The sequence below is a fragment of the Aquarana catesbeiana genome, linkage group LG01 (genome assembly GCF_042186555.1).
Source record: "Aquarana catesbeiana isolate 2022-GZ linkage group LG01, ASM4218655v1, whole genome shotgun sequence".
NCBI lineage: Eukaryota > Metazoa > Chordata > Amphibia > Anura > Ranidae > Aquarana > Aquarana catesbeiana.
Window position 1 is genome coordinate 857,982,404 of NC_133324.1, and position 14,247 is coordinate 857,996,650.

The following is a 14,247-nucleotide window of genomic DNA, read 5'->3' on the forward strand; positions in this document are numbered from 1 at the left end:
CACCGTGGTTGAAAATTGAAAGTTGATTTGACCCCACTGATTAGAAAATCAAACGAACGTTCTTAAAATTACCTTTTTAAAAAAAAAAAAGAAAAACTTTACAAATTAACTAAATTATACATCACACTTTTTTAAGGTTATTAACCGATTAATCAAAACAGTTGGCCAACTAATCAATTATGAAAATCATTAGTTGCAGCCCTAATCCTGACAATGATTCCTATGTTCAATGGACTCCCAAGAAAAGGAGTACAACTTATATTAGGATAATCCTGTGATATGAAACTTTTTGTAAATGGCCCATGTCATATGCTGTTGTGTTAACTTGCAAAGATGGCAGCAGGTTTTTGTCTGAAAAGGAAACCTGTGAACAAAACGAATGCACAAAGTTTTAGGGGTGAGAATTTTAATTGCGGCATTAGAACTGTAAAGCAGCAGGGCTACCTACTATCTGTGCATACCTGTTGTCTTATGCGGTTTTCTTTTTTGCCAGGTACATGACTGATGGTATGTTGCTTCGAGAGGCTATGAATGACCCATTGTTGGAAAGATATGGTGTAGTTATTCTGGACGAAGCTCACGAGAGGACGTTGGCCACTGATATTTTAATGGGCGTGTTAAAAGAGGTTGTACGGCAGAGGAATGATTTAAAGGCAAGTCTGTCCATTTTGTAAAAAAATAAACATAAATTATTCGGTAGACTTTGGAGCATGATGCCTACAAAGTCTATAAGATCACTGACCAATTAGTCAGCTGTGACTGCCCACTCTGAACATTCCCCAAGTTGTATTTGTGTTCTTATTTAAAACTAGAACCTAATGCAGCAGCCTTTCCCATGAGGAATATGAATGTTTTGGTAAAAGTTAGCATCAATGGCTAGAGCTGTTATTGCCTCAGCGCTTGCCCATGTCTGAATATTCATGTAATGAGTAGGCTGGTCAAGCCAAGTATCAGGAGTTGCCTCCTTTGCATAGTCCACCTTTTAAATTCCCCGTTCCCAACAGTTTCTACGCTGAAAGAGGCTAATATTGTGGGTGCTGAGCGGTGACATCCGGTGGAGTTTTTACTCGCATCACCCTTCCCATCATACAGTGTCGAGGAAGCATGTCTCTGCTGCTACATTTGCTTGCAAAGCAACACGTGAAACTTCAGTTCTTTCTGCTGCCCACCTACAGTTATTTTGTAAATCTCAGTTTGATCAGATTGTTCCCCGGCCATGGCAGCCAGAAACAGTTGATAAACAAGTGAGAAAATGCTGCTTGCTTCTGGCTTCATTCAATGCAGGGATGATCAGTGCAGAGTTGTTCACTGATCATTCTCTGCTCTCCTTGCAGACACCCAACATGGCCAAAAAATGTGGTGATATTACCGCGCCAACCCTAAAAAATTGAGCAGCCAACACAACAATCAGACCAATTGTGTAAATGAAAATGTGAACAAAAAGTTGTGTGCAAATTGCGCCTTAGAGCCCTTGCACACTGGGGCGGGGGCGGCGTCGGCGGTAAAACGCCTCTATTAATAGCGACGTTTTACCGTCGGTATGCGGCCGCTAGCGGGGCGGTTTTACCCCCCGCTAGCGGCCGAGAAAGGGTTAAAAACCACCGCAAAGCGCCTCTGCAGAGGCGCATTGCCGGCGGTATAGCCGCGCCGTCCCATTGATTTCAATGGGCAGGAGCGGTATACACACCGCTCCTTCACCGCTCCGAAGATGCTGCTAGCAGGACTTTTATTACCGTCCTGCCAGTGCATCGCTCCAGTGTGCAAGCCCTCGGGGCTTTCACACAGGAATACATGCAGCGGCACTTTCGGGGCGGTTTGCAGGTTATTAGCGCAATAGCGCCTGCAAACCGCCCCAGTGTGCAAGGGCTCTTAAACACTAAAATAACACTCTAAATCTCAGAGTAAATAAAACAATACATGTGATAAAACATATATCCTATTGCAACGATGTGACTGTGCTCAATTTCAGAGTCGCACATATCACTATAAAAATGTAGAAGGTGAGATACCAGTATTCAAACGTGTAATGTGCAAAAGTGATATTAACGGTGTCTGTGAGAAAAATGCAACCCAAAGTCGCAGATAATCTCGCACATCAAATTAAATGTTAAAAATAGGTAATGTCAACATAGTCAACATAGTACATGGGTGTAAACCCTCAAAATAATAAATACAAAAAATTATGTAACAAATGGTGAAACACACACAACTTCCACAAAACCTAAAAATGTGTGAAATAAAAATAGAAAGGAGGTTATACATCCGCTCTCTATATGGTGGTAGTCCTACAGGTCAATAGATATGCCAAATATAGGGACATGAATATATAAATGGCAATATGAACATGGAGTACCCAATATTTCAAAGTAATTGATGTCAAGAACCACAAATTGACTTGTATTAAGCAGAAATTATGTTTTAACTTATGGAGTCCATGTTACTGTATAGAAAAAGAGTTCATACAGATGAATATATAGTAATATCATAATCCAGACTCCTTATATGCTTCTCAAGATGCTCTAAGGTAGAGCCGACATTCTGGTTAGTGCCTTCATGATAGCATCACAAGATGGGAAAAGATGAGGTGCTCTAACCAGCGGCGGTGGACTCACACCGCCGTTAGCCAAACAAACTTATACCGCGGTGGATGTAGGTCCGGTCCGACTCGATGGAATATTCCAACTGGAAGGAGGGCCAGGAACTCTACTCACCAAGGAAAATGAGCTGAGCCTGAGTGCCCAGCTATCTTGCTTGCCATCTCCCTCAGATGTTAGAGGGCTTTAATCATATCCACAGTCCTCTCAGTAAATGGCACTTTCCAAAATATGAAAGAAAAAAAGAGAGCCTCCACATGGTGTAAATCCAACAAACGGATCAGGGGGTTTATTCAAAAAGAATGCATCTTCTGACATCCAATAAAAACAGTAATGGCAATAAAAATTTGGCTCGATTGAACAAATAAACGCAGTAAAAAAGTGGCTGGGCTAGCAAATAAACCCTACGCGTTTTGTGCTCATAGACTTCTGCTGGGGTATGTGCCAACCAGGAGGGGCAGTGGAGCCCAGGATACATGGGTGGGGTCTGTATACCTTCCATCGTGTGTAATTGATCTGTCTGAATAACTTCCATTAGAAAGTGGACAGTCTGCTGAAGAGATGCAGATACTCCCAGGAGTTGGTTTACAGTGTGGTGCTGCTTCAGACGTATTGCATCTTTTTGTTAATGACAGTTTTTTGCATTTTACCTGCATCAAAAATGTTTTTAATATATTTTTTAAGCTTGGTAATCCTGCATTTGTAGTGCTACAGCCAAAAGATTTCACAGTGAAAATGACCTTTCCTTTCATGTTTGATTTAGGTTATAGTCATGAGTGCCACACTTGATGCAGGCAAATTCCAAGTGTATTTTGATAGCTGCCCTCTCCTGACTATTCCTGGCCGCACACATCCTGTAGAAATCTTCTATACTCCAGAGCCAGAGAGAGACTACCTGGAAGCTGCTATCCGCACAGTAATCCAGATTCACATGTGTGAAGAGGAAGAAGGAGATCTACTTCTGTTTCTCACAGGCCAAGAGGTTTGTGGCATGACATTTTTCTATTTCCTTTTACTTTTTTATTTATATTTTTTTTTTCCTTTTATATGTCAGATACATTGCTCAGAGATCTTTATCCAACATGTTAGCTACTCTTCCTCTCTAACATCCTGACAGTTTTGAAGGGAATGTTGACCCAAAACTGATTGCTCTGTTTTAGTTGATGATCTTGGCGGTCACTTGCTTAGCCTAAGCACTTTATACAGTCAGGTCCATAAATATTGGGACATTGACACAATTCAGATCTTTTTGGCTCTATACACCACCGCAATGCATTTGAAATTAATTGAACAAGATGTGCTTTAACTGCAGACTTTCAGCTTTAATTTGATGGTATTTACATCCAAATCAGGTGAACGTTATAGGAATTACAACAGTTTGTATATGTGCCTCCCACTTCTTAAGGGACCCAAAGTAATGGGACAATTGGCTGCTCAGCTGTTCCATGGCCAGGTGTGTGTTATTCCCTCATCCCATTTGCAAGAAGCAGATAAAAGAGTTCATTTGGAATCTGTTGCTGTCAACTCTCAATATGAGATCCAAAGAGCTGTCACTATTAGTGAAGCAAGCCATCATTAGGCTGAAAAAACAAAACAAACCCATCAGAGAGATGGCAAAAACATTAGGTGTGGCCAAATCAACTGTTTGGACCATCCTTAAAAAGAACGCACCGGTGAGCTCAGCAACACCAAAAGACCCAGAAGATCACGGGAAACAACTGTGGTGGATGACTGAAGAATTCTTTTCCTGGTGAAGAAAACACCCTTCACAACAGTTGGCCAGATCAAGAACACTCTCCAGGAGGTAGGTGTATGTGTGTCAAAGTCAACAATCAAGAGAAGACTTCACCAGAGTGAATTCAGAGGGTTCACTACAAGATGTAAACCATTGGTGAGCCTCAAACAGGAAAGCCAGATTAGAGTTTGCCAAACAACATCTAAAAAAGCCTTCACAGTTCTGGAACAACATCCTATGGACAGATGAGACCAAGATCAACTTGTACCATAGTGATGGGAAGAGTATGGAGAAGGAAAGGAACTGCTCATGATCCAAAGCATTCCACCTCATCAGTGAAGCATGGTGGTGGTAGTGTCATGGCGTGGGCATGTATGGCTGCCAATGGAACTGGTTCTCTTGTATTTATTGATGATGTGACTGCTGACAAAAGCAGCAGGATGAATTCTGAAGTTTTTTGGGCAATATTATCTGCTTATATTCAGCAAAATGCTTCATAACACATTGGATGGCGTTTCACAGTGCAGATAGACAATGATCCGAAGCATACTGCGAAAGCAACCAAAGAGTTTAAGGGAAAGTAGTGGAATGTTATGCAATGGCCAAGTGAATCACCTGACCTGAATCCGATTTGAGCATGCATTTCACTTGCTGAAGAGAAAACGCCCCAGTAACAAGCAGGAACTGAAGACAGTTGCAGTAGAGGCCTGGCAGAGCATCACCAGGGATGAAACCCAGCGTCTGGTGATGTCTATGCGTTCCAGGCTTCAGGCTGTAAATTGACTGCGAAGGATTTGCAACCAAGTATTAAGTGAAAGTTTGATGGATGATTGTTAATCTGTCCCATTACTTTTGGTCCCTTAAAAAGTGGGAGGCACATATACAAACTGTTATTCCTACACCTGACTTGACTGTACCTACGTATGGGTTTCTTTATAAGAATATTTTAATTGACATTATTTAAGTTATTATGATGCTGTTCCATTTGAAAACTGTAGATTTTACTCTTACACAACATTCTAACTTTTTTGGGATTGAACAGAATTGGTGTGTAGGCACACATCTCTTTTGTGTATTTGCAAAATATGCTGCACTTAATCCAAAATGTTTATTTTGTGTTTTTTTTTTTTTTTTTTTTTTTTTTCCCTTTTTAAATGCCAGCTGCTTTGGATTAGGTGAAGGTTGTAGCACAGGATAGTTTGAACATGAGTGACAGTGCTAACCAATATAAAATATGAAGAAAACCTGAAGTCCCTGTGACTTTGCCCATTCATTGTCTGTACCTTGCTTGCACCTACAGGGGTTTATACTTTCCAGACGTCCTCATGCTTCTCCCAGCTGCAGCAATCCCATCTAAGTTCCAGTGTTGCCATTTTTGGAGCGTAGATCGGGTTGACATTATTATCCTTGTGCTTGAAAGCTTTCATGCTTGGCTATCGGCTGTTCAGTCCCGAGTAGTCACTTAGGGAAGGTCTTGTGTGTGTTCACATCTGGATGCCCCACACTCTGATGGTGTGGTGAAGGAGCTGGGTGGGATAATTGGGCCCCGTTCACATGGGGTGGGTTTCTTTGTGCCCCATGCAGGGCCATCTTTTACTGGCCTATATGACATGTGGGTCCCCGAATGCACACGGTGAGTTGGGGGACCTTCACTCGCATGTCATATAGGGTACACAGCAGCTTTGTCTGTGCAGCTGCATGTCCCAATAGTCTAAAATGGGACACTGGCAAGAGGGGGCACAGGTACATGAATATTTAGAGGAGCAGTGCTAATGGGGAGACTGCCATTGCTGATCTTTCTTTAGTGCTTTGAGTTGCTTACCTATAATTGGCATAACAGCTGGGCATATCTATCATTTTGTGAAGGAGTTCAGTAATGACCACTTGTGTTTTCTCCCACTGCAAGGGTTACTTACAGAGTAAATCATACACTGGCAGCTTTTAATCTGTTTTCTGTTTGCATTGTTTGCAGATTTACAGATGTGTTTTTGTCTCTTGCTTTGTTTTGTAGGAGATTGATGAAGCTTGCAAAAGGATTAAGCGTGAGATCGATGACTTGGGTCCTGAAGTTGGCGACATAAAGATCATCCCATTATATTCAACCCTCCCACCCCAACAGCAGCAGAGAATATTTGAGCCCCCTCCACCAAAGAAAGCAAGTGGTGCAATAGGAAGGAAAGTAAGTATAAATTTAGCTAGAATACTCTTCTGATTTCATTAGTTGCAATACCTTGCGCACTGTGAGGCATGTGTGGTATGTTTGAAGGCAGAACTGAGTATATCCAACACTGTAATGCTAAAAGCAGTGAGCTGTTCTCTGTGCACTATTACAGCCCTGGAGCTAGCATGTTTGATAGGTAGACACAATTGTGGATTTTGAGGCACAGTCCTTCAAGGAGAAGTCTAGGCATGATTAGAGACAGTAATATCAGGTGACTAGTCCTTTCAAATTTTTATTTGGGGCTACCTGTTATGACATTTGTATATAAATAGGTCTTGTCGCGTTCCATTTCCTATTAGTAAAAACTGCATATTAAAAGCAGTTTAATCTTTCACGTGTCTGTGCTGAAACCTCTTGCCTTTTATGTGTCTTGAATTGTAAAACAATGTATCAAGGGCACATCTATGTGCCTGGAATTAATGAAAAGGGGATGCTGAATTTATAGTCGTCCATAAAATTTCATTTATTGCTGCACTTGCATGTACCAGGTGCTGTTACTCTGCACCGATTAAGAAATCATGTTAACGATTGGCTATGGCTGTAAATTAATTTTAAGTCTCTTCAGATACCCAGGTATTCCTTTCTGCTACGTTCACATAATCTCGCTGTTCACAGATGACATTTGCAACACATAGCAAATGTAGGTTTGCTGATGAGGCATGCATACATTCTTGGAAGATGTGAAAGTGGTGGTTTTACATTTATATGCTTGAATTTATTTAAAGTAACGGCAGAGGATTTGGTGACCACTCCTCAAAATTTGCAAGGGGAAACACTGCTTACAGTTTACACATGTCTGTAATTGTTGTTCACATGTGGAGAAACATGTATACACTGAGGACTTGTATGTCACTACTTCTCTTTCGTATGTCATATCTAAGCTGGGCTGAATTGGGATCAGAAAAACTGGAGCATGCAAAATCTGGTGCAGATTTGCATAAAAGCCAATCGGCTTCTGGGTTTTATTGTCAGCTTGTTTGAACAAGCTGAAGTTAGATGATTGGCTGCCATGCACAGCTGCACCAGATTTTGAGTGCTCAGTTTTAGTAAATCTCTCCCACTATTTCCTACACCAGTGAAGGTTTCAAATGCTAAAAGATCATGAGAATTTTCAGTGCGGCGCCTATTATCACTGATACGCAAAGATATGCTGTCTTAAGTTTGCAATGCCTTCTATTTCAGGTTGTTGTTTCCACCAATATTGCTGAGACCTCATTGACTATTGATGGTGTCGTATTTGTGATCGATCCTGGGTTTGCTAAGCAAAAGGTATGCAAGTCCTAGTCTTTAGAATTTGAGCCAGGGAAAAGTCTGATTAGTATTGCACATGTGAGGTTCGTAGCTAGTTTCTAAGGAGATGATTAATAACCCTGTGTGTTTTTTTTCCAAACAAAACTATTGGATAGAATTATTTTCAAATCTGGCTAAAATTTAGCTCGCCTTATGCAATTCTTTGGCTCCTGTTGGCTGATGAGGCTGTCCTGTACATGCTGTCAAGGCACCAAAAAGAGCTGGTAGGGTAATTTCATAGGTCATTCTGGGGGAAATCTGATTGCTGTTCGCTTGCTAGATGTTTATTTTTTATTTTTTCCAAAAGTTTGTGAGCCTTCACTAGTAGGTTTCCACACCTTATTTCCTCTGATGGGATTCTATTCTACAGTTAGACCCCTTTCACACTCGGGCGGTTTGCAGGCGCTATTGCGCTAAAAATAGCGCCTGCAAACCGACCCGAAACGGCCGCTGCTGTCTCTCCAGTGTGAGAGCCCCGAGGACGGGAAAAAAGTTCTGCTAGCAGCATCTACGGAGCGGTGAAGAAGCGGTGTATACACCGCTCCTTCACTGCTCCTGCCCATTGAAATCAATGGGACAGCGCTGCTATACTGCCAGCAAAGCTCCTCCTGCAGAGGCGCTTTGCAGTGGTTTTTAACCTTTTCTCGGCCACTAGCGGGGTTAAAACCGCCCTGCTAGCGGCCGAATACTGACGGTAAAGCGCCGCTAATAGCAGCGCTTTACTCCTGACCCTGCCCCAGTGTGAAAGGGGCCTTACACTTGGTGAATTGCACATTCACATAATTTTGTCTATATCTATGCACACCTTTTGCCTCAAAAAAATGCATTTTGCGGACCAGCTGTTTAAGGGGATGCAGTGAAGTAATGTCAATGCAGTTGTATTTTTCATGATGATGTACAAAATGCTCAAATTGTAGCTTAGTTAGTAATTTTCTGTTTGATTTATTCTAGGTGTACAACCCTCGCATTCGAGTAGAGTCCCTTCTGGTGACCGCTATCAGCAAGGCTTCAGCACAACAAAGGGCAGGCCGTGCTGGTCGTACTAGGCCAGGAAAGTGCTTTAGACTTTACACAGAAAAAGCTTACAAAACTGAAATGCAGGTATAACTTAACCTACATTAACACACATTCTTTGCTCTTTGTAAGATATGTAGTCTACATGAAATATTTGAAAGCTTACCCACTTAATTCCTATAATACTTTTATTTTTTTTGTGGGGAGGGGGGTGTGGGGGAGTTACATGGAGCATTGTTTAGAGAGGCTCCTGTGATGCAAAATCACTGGCATGGAGAAGTTCTAATGTACTGGATTTTTTTTGAAGTGTTACTAAACACAGGACCCTGCATTCACTAGATCTGGTCTCCCACAGTACACAGAACATAGAAATGCAATTATTTTAGTAAATATAAACTGCTAAATAACTTTTCTCATCAGCAGTATATAGCAATATTGTGACTTCTATCAGTGTCTGGTTAAAGCTTGTATGATGCTTGTATGCTTATATTCATTTTCCTGACTGCTCTATGAGGCTGCATGACCTCCAGCCCTCTGGACAGTGCTGATTGGCCCTGTGCTGATCACATGCACCCTCCCAAGAAAAAAAAAACTATGTAGCAATACACACCAGACTGAGCATGAGCAGCATCCCTCAGGGCTATGTACTATCAGGAGATAGTTGGGGACAGTAAAAGGGAGGGAAGATCACAGAAGACAGGATCAAATAACCTTTTTACACATGCAGAGGATTAACCCTTTAGGTTCCACAGTTTGTATAACAAGCATGCTTTACTGCATATACAGACTGATTCTACGGTTGTGGGTTTAGTAACACTTTTAATAAATACTTGCTGAATTAAATCTTTAATGGTCTATTTTTGTATTTGTCCACAAGCTTTATAGAAATTAAAAATAGAATCCTGATGGTCAACTTTAACTTTTTAGAGGCTGACAGTAACCTCTCTAAAATAATTTAATGGATTATGTAGCATCACCTATTAAACGTGTATATCTCTTTTTTTAGGACAACACATACCCTGAAATTTTGAGGTCTAATCTGGGTTCAGTGGTGTTGCAGTTGAAAAAGCTTGGTATTGATGACTTGGTCCACTTTGACTTTATGGATCCTCCAGGTAAGGGGATTATTTTGCTGTGCAATGTATGCAAAACCCTAACCCCAGGGCATATGTGTAGGGTTGCCACCTGTACGGGTTTCTCCCAGACAGTCTGGTTTTTGAATGATGTGTTTGGGTTTCTATCTGCCTCCGACCCGGACACATCATTCAGATCGGACTGCACTGGGAATGACATGTCTGCTCATCCATCTGATGTTTGTCTCTCCTCCCTGCTGTCCCGGCAGCCTGTCTCACTCGCACAGAACGAAGCTGGCTGCCTCCTCCTTCTCCTCCGCTCTTGTTTACACACACAGGAGGAGGAGGGGGGCAGGGGCATGCGCTGATCTCAGGTCTGTAGAAAGTTTTCTATGCTTTGTAGACACAGGGGAGGGGGAGAGAGAGTGGCTGGGAAGGGGGAAACCTTAAAGATGTACACTTGGTAGAGTTTTTGGGGGGGATAAGAGGATATGTGCTGGGGGATGCGCTATGGTATGAGAGAGAACATATTCCAGAAGTGGGGATTTTTGATGAAAGGGTGGAGAGTATTGCTTGCGGGGGAATTTTGCACTCTTCTGACCCCTACACTTACACACCCCTGACTGCTGTACTCTTTTGGATTTGTACTCATGACTCCTACTATGCGTTACACCCTCCTGTCCCCTGCATTTTGCACAGTAAATATTCCTGACCCCTGTATTCCATGCATAACACTTACAATTCGGCCACACCTACTGTTCCCCGCAACCAAAAGTGTGCCAGGTCTTGTCTTTTACAATCTTATAGCATATAAAATGCTGTGCGCTGCTAAAGTGTCCGGATTTGGCTTGAAGAAAAGGTGGCAACCCTACATGTGTGGCTGAAATATCACAAATTGCTCAGCAATTCTTTTTGAGGAGTAGAGCATCAGATATTTCAATTCTCCTAAAATGTTAAACTTGGCATATACTGGTAGTTTTTTTTTTTTTTTTTTATTTTGCTTTGAAATTTCTAAGAATGACCAAGTGTCAGAGAAATCGGGAACTGAGTGTTTGAGTGTCCCTGAGCGGCTCCGAGCATCATTGGCGCCCCCGAACCTCTGGCCAAATGCGGTACTGCACACCCCAGAGGCTTGAATCCTGCTCGTCTTGTGAGAACGCTTGCAAACAGGATTAAAATAAAAAAAGGCTGGTATTGCGAAATGCTTGTAAACCGCGTTACTCACTATCTGAGGTTTTACTATGTGTGTGTATGTATAGAATATATATACACCCCCCCCCCCCCCCCCCAGTTGTGGCATGTAAGGGAGTCAGGACTTTCACTTCACTTTTGGGTGGAACTCCACTAAAATATTGTGGACGCCAGGAGCAGACCATCACACCCCCAACCCTGCCATGTACACAGCACAGGGGATCCTCTTCCTCTGATATACCTCTGACCATCTTAACATTCTCCCTTTTGATTCTTCCATCCTTCAGCCCCCCTTGCCACCCCCATTTTTATCTTTGAACTTTTCTATCCTTCTGTTCTCCTATCCATGGATTCCTTCATCCCCATCCCCAGACTCTTCCATCCTTCTGTTCCTATCCATGGATTCCTCCATCCTCATCCTTTTCCATCCTTCATTTCCTATCGCCAGACTCCTCCGAGCCTTCCGTTCTCTATCCATGGATTCCTCCATCCCGAGACTCTTCCATCCGTCTGTTCTTATTCCTGGATCCTTCAGTTCATACCCCTCCCTCATGTCCTTTTCCTGCTATATGCAGGGAGTGTCCTCCTTTCTTTTTATCGGCTTTAAAAAAAAATAAAATAAAAATTGAGTTTTTCTAGGTGCTTTTTATGGAAACCATTGTTAGTAATCGTGATGCAATCATATCGAAACGTTAACCAGATAATCTTAATCAAATTGTGAGACCAGTGTAGATTTGTACCTCTAAAAAATAGTCAGATCCTGGGAGTGACGTGTAAGGTCCAGGTTCACACTTGCTGCAGCCACGGTTTGCAGCAGGGGGGTCTGGTGCGTCCCTGTTCTGTTTCAGGTGCGAATCGGGTCCAGATTTTTGCCTGAATTCAGACCTGAAATGGAGCCAGATGCACAGGAGCTTTTTCCAGAGCAGACCGTGGCCGTTCCAATGCTGTGTCAACCGGCTCCATTCAGAGCCGGTTACAGTCTCCTGTCATGCAAATTGGATGCAGAGAAGTTCGCATAAGTGTGAACCCAGCCTAAAATGGTGCTGTTTCCCAATAATTAGGGGAGAATCCACCAAAAATCCATACAAAGCAAAAAAAAAAAAATCTAAGGAAATAGCATTTTCTCAAGCTACCAACAATTTTTTTTTTTTTTTTTTTTTTTTTTATTGGATATGTATAATGTAGTAAAAAAACTCTGTACAAAAGGCAAACTCTCCTCCCAACCACTTCCCCCAGCCCCCCTAACCCAGGAAACCCCCTTTGCTCCTAAACTCCCATCCTGTAATACTGAGTCCTCCCAAGTCCCTTCCTCCCCTTGTGACCTGATGGCCAGGTACTATTTCCCCCTGTGAAATTTTCAACTGCTACAGCATTTTAAAAAAAAATACAGCATATACATGATGAAAATAAGATCTGGGCTGGTAATGCTGCTCATATATTTTCCACGTGGTGTTCCTGTTCCGTCCACCAGTTTCAGCCCACTGTGCAGTACTTGCTATGCCATGGGTATATAAAATGGTTAATTGACCTTGAACTTAACAGCAGTGCCTATTGAAGTATGAACTAGGTGGCAGCTCTCACATGCATACACATCACAAAGGTCCTATAACCTGCTTATTAGAGCTTGCACGATTATGGCAAAAATGAGTATCGAAAGTTTTTTTGCTTAGAATAAAGATTATGATTCTCACGGCGTAACATCTTTCACATTATACAAAAAAATTGGGCTAACTTTACTGTTTAATGTTTTTTTTTTTTTTTTTTTTTTAATTCATTAAAGTGTTTTTCCAATAAAATTGCATTTTAAAAGACTGCTGCACAAATACAGTGTGACAAAATATTGCAACAACCACCATTTTATTCTCTAGGGTCTCTGCTGGAAAAAAATGTATATGTTTGGTGGTTTGAAGAAAAAAAATTTTGATTTTAAGCAACAAGTGTCAGAAAAAGGTTTCGTTAGTCTGTAAGTGGTTAAGCTGACCTTTACAGACAGAAGTTCATTCCTTTGATCTAAAAGAACTAAATGTTACAATGTTTCTCTCTCTGAGCGATGTAAGAAACTCAGCAGCTTCCACTCTGAAAAAGGGCTAAGAGGGCTGCAGCCTAGTTCATACTTCCATAGGCCCAGCTGTCCAGTAGAGCTGCACAATTAATCGTTAAAAAAACGTGATCTCGATTCAACCCAAACAGCCCCCCCCCCCCGACGATCTCTATTGCAGAGTTTGCCGATTCTTTCATATAACAAGGGAGAAACTTATCTGCTCACTCAGCTGTCAAAAGAAAACAGGGCAGTCTGGCAAATTTTAAACATGAAACACTGCTACTAACTCTTCCTTCTTAGATCACAGGGATACACTTCTGTGTGAAAAAAATACAGGCAGTCTGCCAAGTTTTTAACCACTTCAATGCTGGGCCTATTCTGGCACTTTTGCGCAATAATTTTTCAAACGCTTTTTTTTTTTTTTGGAAAAAATGGTTTCATGTATTAAATAACAAAACAGTAAAGTCAGCCCAATTTTTTTGTATAATGTGAAAGATGTTATGCCAAGTAAATAGATACCAGATAATAATAGATAACATGTCACGCTTTAAAATTGTGCACACTCACGGAATGGCGCCAAACTTCGGTACTTAAAAATCTTCATAGGCGACGCTTTGAAAATTTTTACAGGTTACCAGTTTAGAGTTAGAGGTCGTCTAGTGCTAAAATTGTTGCACATGCTCTAACGCACGTGGCGATACCTCATGTGTGGTTTGAATGGCGTTTACATATGTGGGTGGGACTTGGCGTGTGCATTCGCTTCTGAGCTCAAGCTACCAGGACAGGGGCATTTTTAAATTTTTTATTTTTTACTTTAATTTTTTTTATTTTTACTTTTTTACATTTTTTTTTTTTGATCACTTTTATTCCTGTTACAAGGAATGTAAACATCCCTTGTAATAGCAATCTCTCCTCCAGGCTGGAAAGCATTAGATCGAGGAAAAAAAATTCACCGATCTCATGCTGACAGCCGCGATCGCAGCTTTGTTTACATCCGGGAACCCGGGAGTGACGTCATAACATTGCGCCCGGGCCTCTGACGGTCATAGAGATGACTGGTGACTATCTGGTCACCGGATATCTCTATC

General features: G+C 41.7%; 1 protein-coding gene across 1 annotated transcript in view; it reads left to right on the plus strand.

The window, feature by feature from the left end:
- Positions 1–14,247, plus strand: part of DHX15 (DEAH-box helicase 15) — a 57,680-nt gene that overhangs the window by 21,549 nt on the left and 21,884 nt on the right. Inside the window, exons 4-9 of the mRNA XM_073609286.1 lie at positions 494–653; positions 3,358–3,576; positions 6,341–6,508; positions 7,733–7,819; positions 8,792–8,941; positions 9,861–9,969. Of these exons, the coding sequence (XP_073465387.1) occupies positions 494–653; positions 3,358–3,576; positions 6,341–6,508; positions 7,733–7,819; positions 8,792–8,941; positions 9,861–9,969 (893 nt within the window). The remainder of the gene's footprint in view (positions 1–493; positions 654–3,357; positions 3,577–6,340; positions 6,509–7,732; positions 7,820–8,791; positions 8,942–9,860; positions 9,970–14,247) is intronic.